This window comes from Penicillium longicatenatum (genome assembly GCF_028827895.1).
Source record: "Penicillium longicatenatum strain IBT 33135 chromosome Unknown contig_4_segment0_segment0, whole genome shotgun sequence".
Taxonomy (NCBI): Eukaryota; Fungi; Ascomycota; class Eurotiomycetes; order Eurotiales; family Aspergillaceae; genus Penicillium; species Penicillium longicatenatum.
This window is the reverse complement of record NW_026643122.1, coordinates 814949-830644: the sequence shown is the minus strand read 5'-3', so window position 1 is coordinate 830644 and position 15696 is coordinate 814949. Positions and strand designations below refer to the sequence as shown.

General features: G+C 47.2%; 4 protein-coding genes across 4 annotated transcripts; 2 read left to right on the top strand and 2 right to left on the bottom strand.

The window, feature by feature from the left end:
• Positions 1–543: 543 nt before the first annotated feature.
• Positions 544–4076, top strand: N7484_007106 (uncharacterized protein; the record flags this gene model as incomplete). The annotated part of the gene is made up of 2 exons (XM_057117493.1): positions 544–879; positions 975–4076. 2 exons carry the CDS (start codon positions 544–546, stop codon positions 4074–4076), a joined length of 3438 nt encoding a protein of 1145 aa, XP_056970528.1.
• Positions 4077–4881: 805 nt separating this feature from the next.
• Positions 4882–8747, bottom strand: N7484_007105 (GAF domain-containing hybrid sensor histidine kinase/response regulator; the record flags this gene model as incomplete). The annotated part of the gene is made up of 5 exons (XM_057117492.1): positions 4882–5144; positions 5196–6802; positions 6860–8127; positions 8196–8334; positions 8395–8747. 5 exons carry the CDS (start codon positions 8745–8747, stop codon positions 4882–4884), a joined length of 3630 nt encoding a protein of 1209 aa, XP_056970527.1.
• Positions 8748–10069: 1322 nt separating this feature from the next.
• On the top strand, positions 10070–11503 carry N7484_007104 (mitogen-activated protein kinase Hog1; the record flags this gene model as incomplete). Its single annotated transcript, XM_057117491.1, has 8 exons — positions 10070–10125; positions 10181–10228; positions 10287–10416; positions 10478–10521; positions 10584–10683; positions 10740–11096; positions 11153–11231; positions 11283–11503. The coding sequence occupies 8 exons, from the start codon at positions 10070–10072 to the stop codon at positions 11501–11503; spliced, it is 1035 nt and encodes a 344-aa protein (XP_056970526.1).
• A 343-nt stretch (positions 11504–11846) lies between these two features.
• N7484_007103 (uncharacterized protein) lies at positions 11847–15014 on the bottom strand (the record flags this gene model as incomplete). The annotated part of the gene is made up of 3 exons (XM_057117490.1): positions 11847–13793; positions 13846–14627; positions 14681–15014. 3 exons carry the CDS (start codon positions 15012–15014, stop codon positions 11847–11849), a joined length of 3063 nt encoding a protein of 1020 aa, XP_056970525.1.
• Positions 15015–15696: the final 682 nt, after the last annotated feature.

The following is a 15696-nucleotide window of genomic DNA, read 5'->3' as shown; positions in this document are numbered from 1 at the left end:
TATTAAGAGATAGTTCAATTTTACAGAATTTCAGTAATATATGATGGTATGATGGATTGTTTAGTGAATACATATAATTGATGGGGTAGGCCCAGAAACTGATCTGGGGAAATACTTTGACTAGCGAGCATACGCCTTCCAATGTTGTAAAAATAGCACCAGTGCCCAGGTGCCTGCATGTACTAGGTGGCTGTGCAAAGGGGATCTACATAGCGATCGATTCCTCATTTATGACTTTGCGCGGACATGGTACGAGATCAGGTGATCTTTATTCATAACGACGCGGGAACCCTTCGCTCCGACCATGCTCCTGTCAGCTTGATGTTATAACCTGACATTGCCCCGCTGCGTTACATGTATGCGACTTTTGCTGTGGGCGGTGAACCGAACATTGCGCTTTCTAGACCCCAACAATTGGCCTCGTTCCTGACGAGTACCCACCCCGGCCACCCATCAATTAGCTTAATCACGACAGCCAAATTATTCACTCCGCAAAGTTACTAATGCACTTTCAATTCTCATGCTGGGCCACCATCACTCAAGATGGTTAGTATGCCGCATGGTCTGATATCTGCTCCGCGCTTGAAGCCTGCCATCCGCCTGGCGCAAGCAGTGTCTGAGTACGAAGCTGATCTGACACGAGACCAAAAAGAGGCGTTTAATCGCTGCAGGTCTCGCGCATGTGAGAAGGCTCCATCGATTCAAGATGTGATGCAGCTCACCGCGGACATCGATGAACAATTATCCACCAAAATACGTGGTCGCTGCCTGGGTACCAGAACAACCAGCTTTCTGCAATCTGTTCAGCAATTTGTTTCCCTGGGCGACATTATTGTTGGGGGAACCCAAAATCTGGTGGCTAGTGGGGTCTGGGCACTGGTACGGACATCCTTAACGGTCTGTACATCCCGACTGCTCACTGAAATATGCATTCCTTGTCACATTCGGAAGGCAATTGCTCACAAATTTCTCAGCTGGTTCTGAATTTCTCAACATATTTTGAGAAGATATCCAATATCTTCATGATCATTGGGCGCTCAGCGCCACGTTATGAGAAGCTTGCTCTTCTGTATCCTCGGTCCAAGGAATTGCAGTCCCTCCTGCTTGATTATTTCACGGTCGTTGTTCGGCTTTGCCATTGCATCCTTAAGTTTACTCGAAAGTCGACCCTGGGGAAGATAGGTGCGACGCTAGACGACTCAGATCTGAAGACATTCCTGACTCAACTGGAGACTCGAGCCAAGGACATCAAAGATGAGGTGAACTACCTCATGGCCCAGAGAATTGAGGAGCAAGCCAGCTTTACTACCCAACTCTGGTCAAGGAAATATTCAAAGGAAATTACTCATCAGCGCCAGATGAAAGCCTATCTTGCAGCTCTGGAGTTTTGTTCCACATACGACTACATGGCGCCATGGAAGCAAGCCCGAAGGCTGGGTAATACGACCCTGTTCTATCAATGTCCGCAATATATCGACTGGCGAGAGCGAGCCTCATCATGCTCTTTGGTTCTTACGGGTAGACTGGGCTCAGGCAAGTCAGTACTGTTGGCAAATATAGTTGATGATCTGAACCTGAATACTCAGGGGCAGAACACCACTGTGGCTTTTTTCTTCAGCAGGCATGATCTTCCAGATAGTCTGAAGCCTCGAAACATTATTGGCTCGATAGCACGACAGCTGCTTTGGTCAATACCTGGAATGGCAGACAAAGTCAGCAATTTTGACTTCAAAGGGGAGCCCGATGAGTTTAACACAATACGACGCCTGATTGAAACCTGCGTCCCCCCGGACCTCAAGGCTTATCTTGTGATCGATGGCCTAGACGAGTTTGAAACTGCGGACAGACAGGTTGTGATCCAAGAACTCCGATGGCTTCAACAAAGGATATCACTGCTGCTCTGTGCCTCTGTCCGGAAAGAGCCCCGTGATTTATATGGAATTGATCTAGCGTGGGAGAGATTGGAGTCTGCCGAAATTGCTGCAATCCCTGACAACGCCAGCGATATTGAAGTTTTTATTGAGACGGAGTTGGAACTCTGCATTCGATCGGGAAAGTTGACGATTGGAAATCCGCTACTCATCTTGGAAATACAAGATGCTCTACTGAAGGGATCCCAAGGGATGTTTCTCTGGGTGGCTCTCCAGATAGATAACCTTTGCACAATGTGCACCGATGAGGCGATTCGTCAAGCACTAGTCGATCTCCCGCGTACCCTCTCCGAAACATTCGATCGCATTCTTCGAAGGTTTGACTCGAATGTAGCCAGAACACATCAAAGGTCAATATTGCAAATAATCGTTGCAGCTCGGCATCCCTTGAAACCCGGGGAATTGCGGGAGGCCCTGAGTGTGGAACCAGGCGATCCTACATGGAACCCGTCAAAGCTTGTGAATGATATATTCGGCATTCTGACGTGCTGCGGTGGCTTACTCACAATTGACGAAGAAGAAAATACCGTGCGGCTTGTTCATAGTAGTGTGAGACAGTACTTGATTGGGTCAGAGGACATGGATTCAGAGCTCATGAACACAAAATTCACGCTCGAGGAAGCAGAACGGAAGATGGCTGATATCGCCATAACCTATCTAAACTACGGCGTCTTTGAGACCCAAATATCAACTCGGGTGAACAAAACCCTACAGGTTGATTCGGCGCCTGCAAAAATTGTGGAATCGGTCTTCGAAGTCCCGAATGTTGTCCGGGACCTGGCAATGAGCCTTCTGAAGCTCAGAAAAACCCCAGGCTTTGACTTGGGCAAAACCCTGGAACAGCTGCGTCCCAGACATGAGTCAATATCCGTTCAAAAATTTTGCTTTCTATCATATGCAAAGTCCAACTGCCTACATCACGCCGTCTCCACGCTGAGACACCTGAAACAGGCGATGTCCCCTGAGATAGAAAATTTGTTACTTCGGTTACTTGGTGGCACTATGCTGGATATTAATACTAGCGACGGCCATACGTTATTGCTTCTTGCGGCTGAAAAAGGCATCGAATCAATCCTGATGGTACTCCTCCAATCTGGCAAAATTGATCCAAATTCAGCCGACCAATCTGGCCAAACACCTCTTTTTCTCGCTGCTGCGTCCGGGCATGAAGCTATCGTCACATACATTCTCGGTATAAGCACTGTAGACACCAACTTGTCGAGCAAAAACAGACAGAATGCGCTTCATGTTGCAATTCAAAGGAAACACAACTCAGTCGCCGAAATTCTCATCAAATCAACACGGACTAATCTCAATGCCAAGGACAACTTTGGCCGGGCACCACTACACATGGCCCTTGAGTCGTTGGATACTGACCCCATCGCCGGACTTCTCCTCAAGTCCTCGTCAACATTACTCGATGAGCAAGAGGACTTGCACGGATTAACACCTCTCCACAAAGCTGTGATCATAGGCAATAATGCCATCGCAAAAAGACTTCTCAGTTCAGGCAAAGTTAAAACAAACACCAAAAACCGAGACGGTCAAACCGCTTTCCACCTCGCCGCCAAACATGACCGGACAGGCGAAATCACGCAAGTCCTCCTCCAATTGAACCACACAGACGCAGACCAAGAGGACGAACAAATGATCACGCCGATCCACCAAACCGTCAAAAGCAGAAATACAGCAACTTTGAAAGTCCTCATAGACTCCGGCCAAATTGATCCCCCATTCAAAGTCAATGGGCGCATTAGAAACCTTAATGAATGGACAGTTATGCACGCAGTCGCGCAATACGGCGATGAAGAAATGACGAAACTTCTTTTGAGCTATGACCAAGTCGACGCAAATGCCCGCGATTTCGACAGAAAAACACCGCTGCATTATGCTTGTTCGAGCGGAAATGCACCCTTTGTCAGATGCATGCTTGAGTCTGACAAGGTACTTGTCAATGCCAAAGACGACATTGGGAGAACGCCGCTCCATGTTGCTTTCATGCATGATAGTCCCGGTGTGGCTGATTTGCTTCTCAAGTCCGAGAGAGTCAATTCTCTGGAGAAGGATCTAGATGGGCTCACTGCATTTGATTATAGCGATTTGCTGTGGAATCTGACTGTTGGGACTGTTCAAGGTGTACAATAATATCTATGAGTGTAATTTTCATGATATGAAGGGTGTTTATAGTTGTGTGAGGGCGTTGTGTGGATATAATTTTGAGATGATCAAGTTCTGTATTCTTAAGGAATGAATTCCAAAACACGCAATTTTGGTTGAAAGCACACGTTGTTAGTTCTAGATAAGGCACAAAATTCAGAATTCAAGTACAAATATTATCGATCACAGCGTCTTATCATGAAACATTGGTAAACATTCCTCCTCGAAGAGTAATCCAGAACAACTAATGAAAGATGAGGAACGAGATAAGGAACAAGAGGAGGAGCAAATACAACGATCTCCGACTGCGGAGAATAACAAAAGGGAAAAACAGAAATAAGACAACTGAGCATTCGGCCCTACCAGTCATCGACCATGGGGCGGTTATGAGGGGACCGTGCTAACCACTGCACCTCGTCGGCTGGTTGATGCATGATGTACCCCTTACTTGTACATCAGGATCGACGCTAGTCCACATGTTGTCATCCGTGGATAGCTTATCGGCCACCGCCCCCACCCCCACCGATCCTCCTTCCCCACCGTGAATTCTTATTTGCAACTTCAATGTTCCACAGTATTGACTTTTTCGAACTTATGAGCACTGGTGTTTGTTACTCATTGCAACGATTACAGCATAGCCGCCATGTTCAATTAACGGTTCGAAAGGTTCTCAAGACTCTGCGAGTCCTAACAGGAAGATAATGTTTGATCGTGGAAATATATGTACATTTATCATACGATTCGTTAAAGTCGTTAAAAATAGTCGAGTTCTCGAAATATAGACCCCAGAGACTCACTCAGAGTCTGCATCCTCTTGTTCTGGGTCACTTTCCCCTCGATCCCAACGATCCAAAATCTTCTGAACCTCCTTGAACGCAACAGGTTTTGTCAGGAATAGGTTGATCCCAGAATCAAGGGCTTCCATTTCATCAGACACACTGCTCAATCCGGTGAGGGCGATTATCTTCGATCGTTTCAATCCATCCCCTCGTCCTTTTTCAAAGGCACGAATTGTTCGCGCGGCCTCAAACCCATTCATGACTGGCATTGATATATCTGTTGACTGATTAGCATCAAGTTTAGTATGTTTACAGGGTGGGAACCTACCCATGAAGATGATGTCATATCCCTGCTGCTCTTCTTTCACGGCTGATACGGCTGCCTTGCCGTTCTCTGCAGAGTCTAAGGCCGCTAGACCACGTTTCTTAAGGAAAGCGAGCATGAGGTTGAGGTTTATTTTGTTGTCTTCGACTACCAGAATCCGGGCGCCTGGCTTTTCCGTTGCGGCCTCGGGGGTTTCCGAGGTAGGATTTGTTGGGGGTTCGGCCTGTTGTGCAGGAACTGCCGGAGCTGTGTCTGTGGCTTGGGTTTCCTTCTCCGAAATGAGGTCCTCACTTGTCGCATCTGCAGGTTTGGCCTGTTCTGAAGATCTTTCAGGGAGAACAATTGGCTTTCTCGTTATGTTGGGTGCGTTCCCATCGAGGCAACCCTTCAATATTCGAGCAAGCTTGTGCGGACCGCATGGACTGTTGATTACATGCACATTTCGAGGTCCAAATGCGGTCACAACTTGTATCAAGTCGTGGGCAATATGATAGTCGCTCAACATGAAGAAAGATGAATTCTGGTCGGAGAATATGCTGCTAGCATCACCTTCAGATGGTATTGATTCAAGGAAAATGATATCGAGTGGTGCTTTCGATGAAGGCGAGACCACCTTGAGACCAAACCAGTCGGTTAGGTAGGATGATAAAACGTCCCAAGATGGTTTGTCAGAAACATCCTCAAAGGCGACAGTTCGTCCAGCGTATTTCTCACGCAGAAGGGCACAAGTTGATAATGCGGGTCGCTCGGGTGCGGGGGGCGGTGTGGTTCCGTAATACGCTTCAAATTCTTGCTCTGGATGGACCAGAGGCAAAGTAACCTTAACCGTCGTTCCGACTCCTGGCTTACTTTGGAAGCTGATGTTTCCGCCGAGAGGTTTGAGCAAACTGCGAACAATGGACAGACCTAGACCAGAGCCACTAGCGAGAGAATCCTCTTGGATGAAGGGAACGAAAAGTCTAGATCGTAAGAATTCTTCTGAAATACCCTTGCCAGTATCAGAAACCGTCAAAGTGATCATGTCTTCTTGAGTATTGTGTCGGGAGGACGAGCTGTCAGCCTCCAATCGCATGGAGATATGACCTGCTTCTGTATATTTGATCGCATTGCTGAAAATATTCATGATTATGCGACGTATAGCCCCGGGAGGAATGTTGTAAACCCAGTCATTGGGCGAGATGTCGAGTGTGATTTTGACCTTTGGGGCTGATGGATTTGCACCAGCCGTATCGTGCTTTGTGTCAATAGATGTCAGGATATGGGAAGACGAGGAGAAATTTTGAATATGGTGTTGGCCCAAACAGACTCCATCCACCACTTCCTCGGCTATGAGTGAGAGGTCTGTTGCGGCATATTTATCAAGGTGTGCTGCAGACCGGTGCATGCTTTTGCGCTCCAAGCTTGAAATCATCCGTCGATCAAGATGTCGGAATCGTTTCTCTAGAGACAGGATTTTGCTGTAATCCAAAACTTGGTTCATAGTATCCAGCAAAGTCCTACCACAAGCGTTGACAGTATCCATCAAAGAACTCTGGTATTGACTGAGATCGGAGCCCTGCAGAATCTCCGCCGCTGCAAGAACTCCATGAAGAGGACTTCGTAGTTCGTGCCTACACAATAAAATTAGCTACTTGGGGTATATAATAAAATCATTCAGGTAGACTTACGATATGCTCCCAAGAAAATCGGCCTTTTGACGGTCTGATATTAGAGATTCAACCCGGCTACATTCAGACATGATTGAGGATCCGAAACTCAATAAGGAACTGAGTTCCACTGATGGGTCGAAAACATCGCTCTCCACGTTGTTCCAACAGAAAAAGCCACCGAACCATTGCGAATTAGCGGGACTCCACAATGGAACGAACATGACTTGAGTAGCACCAGGGAAGTACTGATTCAGCATGTTGTTCTCCCTGAATTTCCATCGTTTCGAACCTTTAGAAGGCACAGACTGAGTGGCATTTCTTCTCGAGGTAGACCGTTTCTGAGACCCATCCTCACTGTCGGAGCTAGAAAGTTGGCCGTCACGATGAAGAGACCAAATTCTTCCCTGGTGATATCTATTCAGAAGACGGTGCAAGAATTCCTCATCCATGTTTGAGACGGGATATGATGTAGCCGAATCTTCAAATGGACCGTACAAACAGTTGGCCGTAGAAAGGCCAAGAAGAGAAGCAGACTTGCCGGTCTCAAAAGAGCTAGACAACTCACTGTCGCTGTTGCGATCTAGCATGAAGTCATTGCCCGCTTCAAAGAAGGCCACACCACTGTCACCGCCGAGCTCGAGGCTCTCGCGTATAATGTTTGCGGCACGTCGAAATGTCCACGAATTTCCCATATTGTTGTCGGTGAAACTTTGGCTTTTCTCTGGTTCACTCGGATTTGCTGAGCTGTAACTCGAGGAGGAGGATGGGCCATATGGCTCGGAATCGGAAAATGAATGTGCACTGCTACTGCTGGAGCGAGAGCAGAGGGAAGATACACTGCTGTTCCTCCGATGACGACTTTTCTTTCTGCTCCTGGACGCATCAGCAGACTGGGGATGTAAACTTCCAGTGCTTCCGGTATCATCGACGAGGGTTGATCGGCCTTCAACGAAATGATTTATTCCTCTCAATAGGCGGGCCGCACGCCGGCCTTCCGAGGCTTGGCGACTGACTTTGAGGAAGTCCATGATCAACATTGCCATGTGACCCATTGAGACTTTGTCTTTGCTAGAGAATTCCGAGTGTGGCTTCGTGTCGAGAACAAAGAGACAACCGACGTTGATGTTGCTGTCTGTGGTCAAGGGTGTCCCGGCATAGAATCGAAAGTTAGGTTTCTCCTTCACTAGGGGCAAGTGCTGGTAGCGTTCGTCCTGAGCCATGTCGTCCGAGACGACAAAATTGTATTTCCCTTGTCCCCGATCTGATTGAGGCAATGCGACGGTATCCTATCATAAATGTAAGTCAAACAGTCCCACGAAACGCTGGTTTGGACCAGATTCAAAATGCGATTTACCTGACACATGCTCCACGTGGATATATCAAGTGTCGAACAGCCTGCATATAGACCTTCTCCGATTGAGTCATACTTGGTTGTACTTTCCACAGTCTGACCGCCTTGTGCGATGATGTACTGTGAGTCCCTGTCAGAAACACTAGTGGCGAGAATACCGTTAATACAAAAGGTGCGTATAAGTTTTCAAGATGAATTTTACCTGATGAAGGCGCGATCCACACCCAGTCGCAGTGCAGCCAGCTGCGCGAAGGAATTTAAAGTTGTGTTTGCATCGCCAAGGACTAGAGATTCAGGCATCGGACTAAGAGAATTCGCTACCGGCTCCGTCGGCAATGTTGGAGGATTTGGGGATTGTGATCGACTGCATGGCGAACGACCTCGAGAGGCCGATGTAGCTGAAGGCCGAAGAAGCTCTTGATCCAAGCCATTGTCACTGCCAGCTGTCGAGTCTTCATCGATAGGGCAGAGGCGCTCTGGTCGAAAATAACGATAAACCTCCCTATTTCGACGTCCAGCACTGTGGTCTTCGGCTCTGCTCAAAGGGGAGGACATAGTCGGTGTTCTGCCGGGCGAGCCAGTAAATATCGAGTTACTCGGGATGTCGCCCAGGCTTCGGTATAGCCCCGTGATATCGGTTAATGGCGGGTGTTTTTCGTGTAGCGTTTAGATGCACTTAAACGATCCATCGGCACTGTAGAGTAACGTGGATGGGAGCTGCTAAAGAGGACTATGGAGTGTAGAGGACAGTGTTGGAAAAAATAGAAGATCGCAGCCGGTCGCTGCGATCCATAGCGGGGATTCCACATGAGATCAACATATGACGATTCTGTTGATTCTGCGGAGAAATCTTGTCCTGGGGTCTATGATTGGCGGAAGGGCGAGAAGCAATCAGAATCATTGGAAGCTGTGGCACAGCAGGGGTACATTCAATGATTATGTTGGAATCGGCATCACTTCCGATGACCCACATTGTGGCAAGTGAGAGGGGAACAAGCCGATCAGTTTACGAATCAAGGGCAAAAATCAAGGAGGCAGAAACATGAAACCAAGGAACGATCCCAGGCCTGCGATGTATAGATGAAGCGCTAAGCCCCGACAAGACTACGGGGCAGCCACTTCCCGAGGTCGTTGAGTGTACAGCCCCTTTGGGCGGTGAGAAGAACTCATACACCGCTTACCTGATATATTATACCAGCTTGTCTCTCAAATACAGTATTATATCACAATTACATTATATCGATCTTCCAGTACTCAAAACGGCAATATATGAAGCATTAAAAGCGACAGATGCTCCAATTTTGCATAATTTATGCAATTCTATCCTTAAGCGTGTACTTCAAGTGATTGAGCGGAACGATGTAACCGATTATTGGACATATTACAATACTGGTGGCGATATAGTACAGAGAGTATACAGATTATATAATTATTTCAGCAGAAAGAAATTAGTAATCTTGTAGAGGGTGTACACTCAGTTAAGTGGATGCCCTGTAGCGGGACCCAAAACAGGATGTCATTCAACTTCCAAGTTTTTGCCGGCAACTCAGACCAGCCAATCATATCTCCCATGTGTATCAAGACATTTGCCGTCTCTGTTGTGGCTGAACCCTTTGGGAATCTTTTCCGATGTGTTTTATTGGTTGAACATCCTGGAAAATGAAGAAGGTCTGGGCCAGGGACTGTTTAGGGTATAGGGCGATCCAAAAAGCAAGTTGAACCCGTGCGTCCCATTCAAGAGAGATCTACGCCCATCAGTTCCTGTTGTACGTCTAGCTTTCCCTGTCCGCATTCGCGTGCGTCTGATCACCCCATTCCATTTTCTATAACAGTTGGGGCTGTCTTTGCGGCTTTTGTCGACGCAAAGTCGGGCAGGAATGTCGGAATTTGTTTGCACGCCTATTATGGGCGTCAAGTTCGAGCTCACCTCTCGGTAATTAGAGGCCATGACTACCGGCCCGCTTAGGCTAAAGCTAATCCGTTCGTAGCTATTCGGATCCATTGCCTGTTGAGCTAGACGCATTTGGGCTGATTTGGTACGTCCGTGTCAATGTGTCTGCTTGCAAGAAAATTATGACTGACCAATATATCTAGCTCCGCAAAGGATCGCATTCTTAACAAACTGGTCGCTATCAAGAAAATCACTAGACCGTTTGGGTCTTCTACGCTGGCGAAGAATGCCCTTCGAGAAGTGAAACTTCTAAGATATATGCGACATGAAAATGTTAGTTTCCTGACCCAGGTATCATTTCATGCGTGAAGCCATGTGGCTGATGTAATAATAGATAATCGGTCTTGCCGACGTCTTCATTTCTCAGAAAGAAGATTTGTATGTCTCGGAAACACCTCCAAGGCACTCTGTTTTTCCATGGATCTCGCTAACTTCTATAGATATATTGTGACGGATCTAATGTGGACTAATCTGCAAGTCCTCATTTCAAAAGGTCCCCTCCATAACGACTTTGCAAAATGCTTTCTATATCAAATTCTGGTATGTCAACTCAATACCCAATATACTGAAATTTGAACAACAATTAAAGAAAATAGCGTGGATTGAAATATGTTCACTCGGCCGGCATCATACACCGTGACCTGAAACCAACTAGCATACTTGTTGATGAGAATTGCGACTTGAAAATATGCGATTTTGGTCATGCTCGAGTTCAAGACATCAAAATGACCGGTTATGTCGCAACGAGATACTATCGTGCTCCAGAGATCATGCTTAGTTGGCAAGAATATTCCGAAAAAGTGGATATCTGGGGCGCTGCGTGCATTTTGGCAGAGATGCTGAGAGGGACTCCATTATTTCCAGCTAACAACTATCCTGATCAATTTACCCTTTTCGTTGAATTGCTGGGCAATCCATCGAAACGTATAGTGGAAAGGATTAAGAATAAGAATGTACGCCTGTCTACTCTGCTACTTAATAGCTCGCTGATATTAACGGAATGTTTTAGACGAGAGCTTTTGTCCAGTCTCTTCCACAGTGCGAGCGACAGCCATTGAAAGAGACATTCCCCGAGATGGATCAAGAAGGTAGGCGGTCACTAAGGCCTAAATGATCGATTCAATAACTTACAGATGCAGCTATCGATATCCTTGAGAAAATGCTTTCCTTCGACGTCGATGAGCGCATCAGCGCAGAGAACGCGCTATTGCACCCTTACGTGGCAGCTTACCACGACCCCACGGACGAGCCGGTAGTAGACACACCATTTGACTGGCGTTTCGATAACGCCGAAGTGAATATCGATGCCTGGAAAACCGCAGTGTGCGTCCCCTTAAACCATCAAACAGAATCAAGCTAACCTTAGCTCCCGCACAGGTTCAAAGAGGTTTTGTTTTTCCGCCAGCAGGCCTTGCATAGAAGACAACAGCTCGCTCTTCGTGGTGCAATCATCGATGCCACTGAAGATCACATCCCTCCACCGGTTCCTGCCCCGGTCGCAGTTTTTCCCATTACAAAAATCCAGGAATTTTCCCCCCCTGAAGAAAAGGACTTTTCCGACGATATCTCCGCGTTCATCCATGATTTTAATTAGCTGAGTTGGCGCTCTGTTTTATTTCCAATACCCTATTTCCTAATTAATGCATTCTTTTCAGATGGATGGTGAACTTTATTATTAGGACATCAAAGATCACGCGTACAGACTACACTATCTTGTCTTTGCGGTAAGGTATAATTTTTACAGGATGAACCAATCCATAACCCTCCTCAGTTGGTGGATCAGCAACGACGGCCGATGCAAGCTTCCCGCTTGTCTCGAGCTCATCCCAATAAGTCCGGAGCACATTCCCCAATGTTGTGCTGACAATGACTTCCACGATGTTCTTCCCATGCTGAAGGAACGACCCAATATCAGCTCTAGCCCAGGAAATATCTAGCGGTGGCAAATGGTGTCCATTAATCATCACACGAGCCGTGTGCGTGATTGCGCCAAGGTCAATGAAAGCACCTGACACACTGGATGAGGATGCTGGAGGCCATGTGAAGGCCGTTGTATAGTATCCGATTCCTGAGACATTGGCCAAAGTGTGGGAGATTTGGTTCCAAGGAACAAGGCTTGGGATGTGGAATGTTTGATTAGTGCGAGTTGCGCCTTCCGCGTTATAAAAGTCTGGCAGAGGTGTCCATGACTCGACGTTCAATTTCCAGTTGTCCAAAGTGAAGGGCTTGGTGGACATTGATGAGAGAGATGCTTTCTTTCCAGTGGAGAGTCTAATTTCACGTGACTTTTGATCAAACGATCTGAGGACAGTGAGAGACTCGGTGTCACTTGTCGTGGGAAGTACGGGGATTGTGGTATCCTGGATGTGGACGCTAGACTTGGCATTCTTGTCAAAGCCGATGATTGCAGTTTGGTTGCCAGCTAATTGGAGAGGGATAGTTGTGTGCGTCTTGGACTGGGTATAAGAAGAAATGGGAGTCACTTCACCCGACCATGCATCGTAGAAGAATGGAACACCGGTACTTTCAAATGATACACTGCCAGATGTCATGCCTTTTTCGAAAGACAGACCAGTCGCATCATTGTACACGTAGATATAAGATTTCGCGTTGGCTGCTTCCTCTCTCCACATTGTATACCATGTGCCATTTGCCGTGACAGAACTTCGTGGCAGGATATTTAGAGACTCAAGCGTATCCGCAAGGCCATCTGCCTTGACCAAGTGAACATTTTTCAAAGACTTAATACTGTTTAATGACTTGATAGCCTTGGTCGCTGCAGTTGGGTGGTATCCACTGAAGTTTGATGGTAATCCACCTGGGAAGATAATTGGAAGGCCAGCATGCGCATATTGAACAAGCTTGTTGACACCCAAGGTCGTGAGAGTCTCGTTAGACCGAACAATGAGCGCTTTGAATGCTTGTCGGTTCGGAGCAAAAGCGGCATCAGAGACGTAAGCTTCAGGGAGCGCAAAATTGTCTGGGCTTAGGTACTCGTAGGTATAGCCTGTGTAGAATTGGTCAGTATAGGGAAACCCAGGCTGAAGGAAACGAAAATTCTCACCTGCTTCTTGCAAGTCCACAGGTGCATAGCTAGTTGGAACACTTTTGTAGGTCGTCGACTTTGACCAAAACGCAACATCAATTTTTGGAATACCAGTCTGCAGGATGAACTGATTCCTCGAGACCCAGTTCAGAAAATCCGAATAGAAAGCAAAAGCAGGCTGACGAGGTCCATACATGGCCGAAAATTCATACATAAAAGTCGTAAAGCCAGGCCAGGACGTGTTTCCATAATTTCCGGAATTTGGGAATCCGTGGATAATGAAACTGTTGACGGATCCAGCAAAAGAGCGCTTAAATGTCCAAAGGAGCTCGGATATTGGTTGCTGGTAAGCCTCACCAAATATTGCACCCGCCTCGCTTGAGATCACGCGTTTTCCTGCGAGGTTTGCAGGGCCACTGAATTGTCTGTATCCATCGATATTTTCGCTGAAACCAAGCGTTTCGCATTCGGGTGCATTGACGTGCGGGATATTAGCGAGCATGTCCATCGGAAGGTTATAGACAACTTGGGCTGAGAACTGGACTCCTAAGTCATTGCTCCATTCAGTCAAAGCGTCGAGGTATTCAGCATTGAGCTCCGTAAGCTATTCGAATTAGCGGAGTGCTTCATGTGGGGAGTGAACATGAGAGACAAACTGTTTGTTGGTAGTCTACGATGTGATTGGCACCCGCATCGATCTCGTCCGTGACATACGTGATATTGGACGTCGTTCCTCCAGAACCCACGACAAGTGGTATATATTTGTTGATGCTGTACCCTCGGTTGGAGAGGAATTTCTTCTGAAGGTCAGGTGTCCAGAAGGTGGCAACACTGAACTCCTGGCTATCTTCCCATAGATAATTTCCAACGTCTCGAAGGAGCTGTCCAATCTCGCTATCCAATATAGACTGCTTCCAGAAATTGGCCACAACCTGCGCACCGGCAGCGGACCAATGATCGACAACCCATGATCCGTTCTGAGAGTATTCTGTGACTGGGGACTGAGGTACTGCTGTCACAATTGATGGATCAGTGGGGTCTGGAGCCTCACGGTAACGGGAATGTATGAGGTAGTATGCAAAGACAAGGCTTTCAGTTCCTTCAGAATTGCTGGTTGCCTCAACTTTTAGGCGCCCGTCCGATTTCACCATGCTGGTAACATCCTGTAGAGAACTTTCATAAAGCACCGCCTCTGAAGCAGTGCTTGACTTGACAGTTCCTGTGGTAGCTGCAATGAAACGACCAGATCCCCAACCAGGCAATGTGCTCTTGAAGCCTTTGCTGCTTGAAAACGTTGAGTTATATGCGGCGAGATCCCAAAGAAGACCATCACTGTTATAAGGTGCCGGAACACCTGCTCCTTGGTTTGGCCCATTAGCAAAGTCAATCACCAGGCTTTCCTCTTTCGCTACTTCAAGGATGGTGTCGACCATTTCCTCTGTAATGGTCAGATTCGGTTCAAGGTTCCAATGGCAGGTGTGTCAATCTTACTCCATGGAGCACCACCAAAGCCATAAACAGTCCAATCAGTTTGCAAAGGCGCAGAATTTGCCCCACCATAAGATGGACTATCTCCATATAAATAGTACCCGAGAAGCTCAATGCCCCCCGCACCCGCCTTTCCGATGGATCTCACATCCTCAGCGAGAACACTCAGGTTCATTGAGGCATCATTTACCCAGTACCGGAAGCGAGGCCTCACAGATGAGGATGGGGTTTGAAATGTTCCATAGTCGAGATCGGGATCTACTTGGTCATTCGTGCCAATTGAAAAAACTCCCGGAATAGCCAATGTGGCCAATGGAAATAAATAAAGAGCACGCATGAAGAATGATGATGCGAACTCCTATAAAGCTGCGCTCTTGAAAAGGAACACCTGGCTCCGCGACTCGAGTTCTTCTTATATTTTACCTCTACAGAGAAGTTCTGAGTCCTACACGGAGTAATACTAAACCGAATATGTGGGGCACTAGTAACACGTGAGCCTTCTGCAGTATTAGATCTTTTGCCGACAAGTGATTCCGACTTGAAGAGCATTTAACATGCAGTTCATGACAAATAGCTCCAAGCGGGGCTACGCCACGCATGCGATTCTAGGATGAAGCTCCTTGCAAGGTAATCAGAGACCAGTTGAACCGAGGCTCGTGAAAAGATAATGCCCGTTTCCAATGGAAATTCCACAGGTAGACTGTATATTGTGGAGCTTATTGATTCTATATCGCATAGCTCCCAAGTTGTAAGATGCCGAAAGCGTACTTGAAGAATTCTTCTTGGGGCTGGAATCCTCTCGCGGCGTGGCGGGCAGCAATCCTGTCGCCCTCCATGATTTCAACCCCAAGTTCTCCGCATTCTGGACTTCGGTGCCCGGTAGAGATACGTCCGAGTGATAGTTTATCTCAGATCAGCAAGTGGGATTCGAAGTCAAAGCGCTGGATGTAAGCGAGCTGTATCGCTTACAGTCTGGAGAGGAGAACCCGTACCCACAAGTTCACCTCTCGGGTCCACTT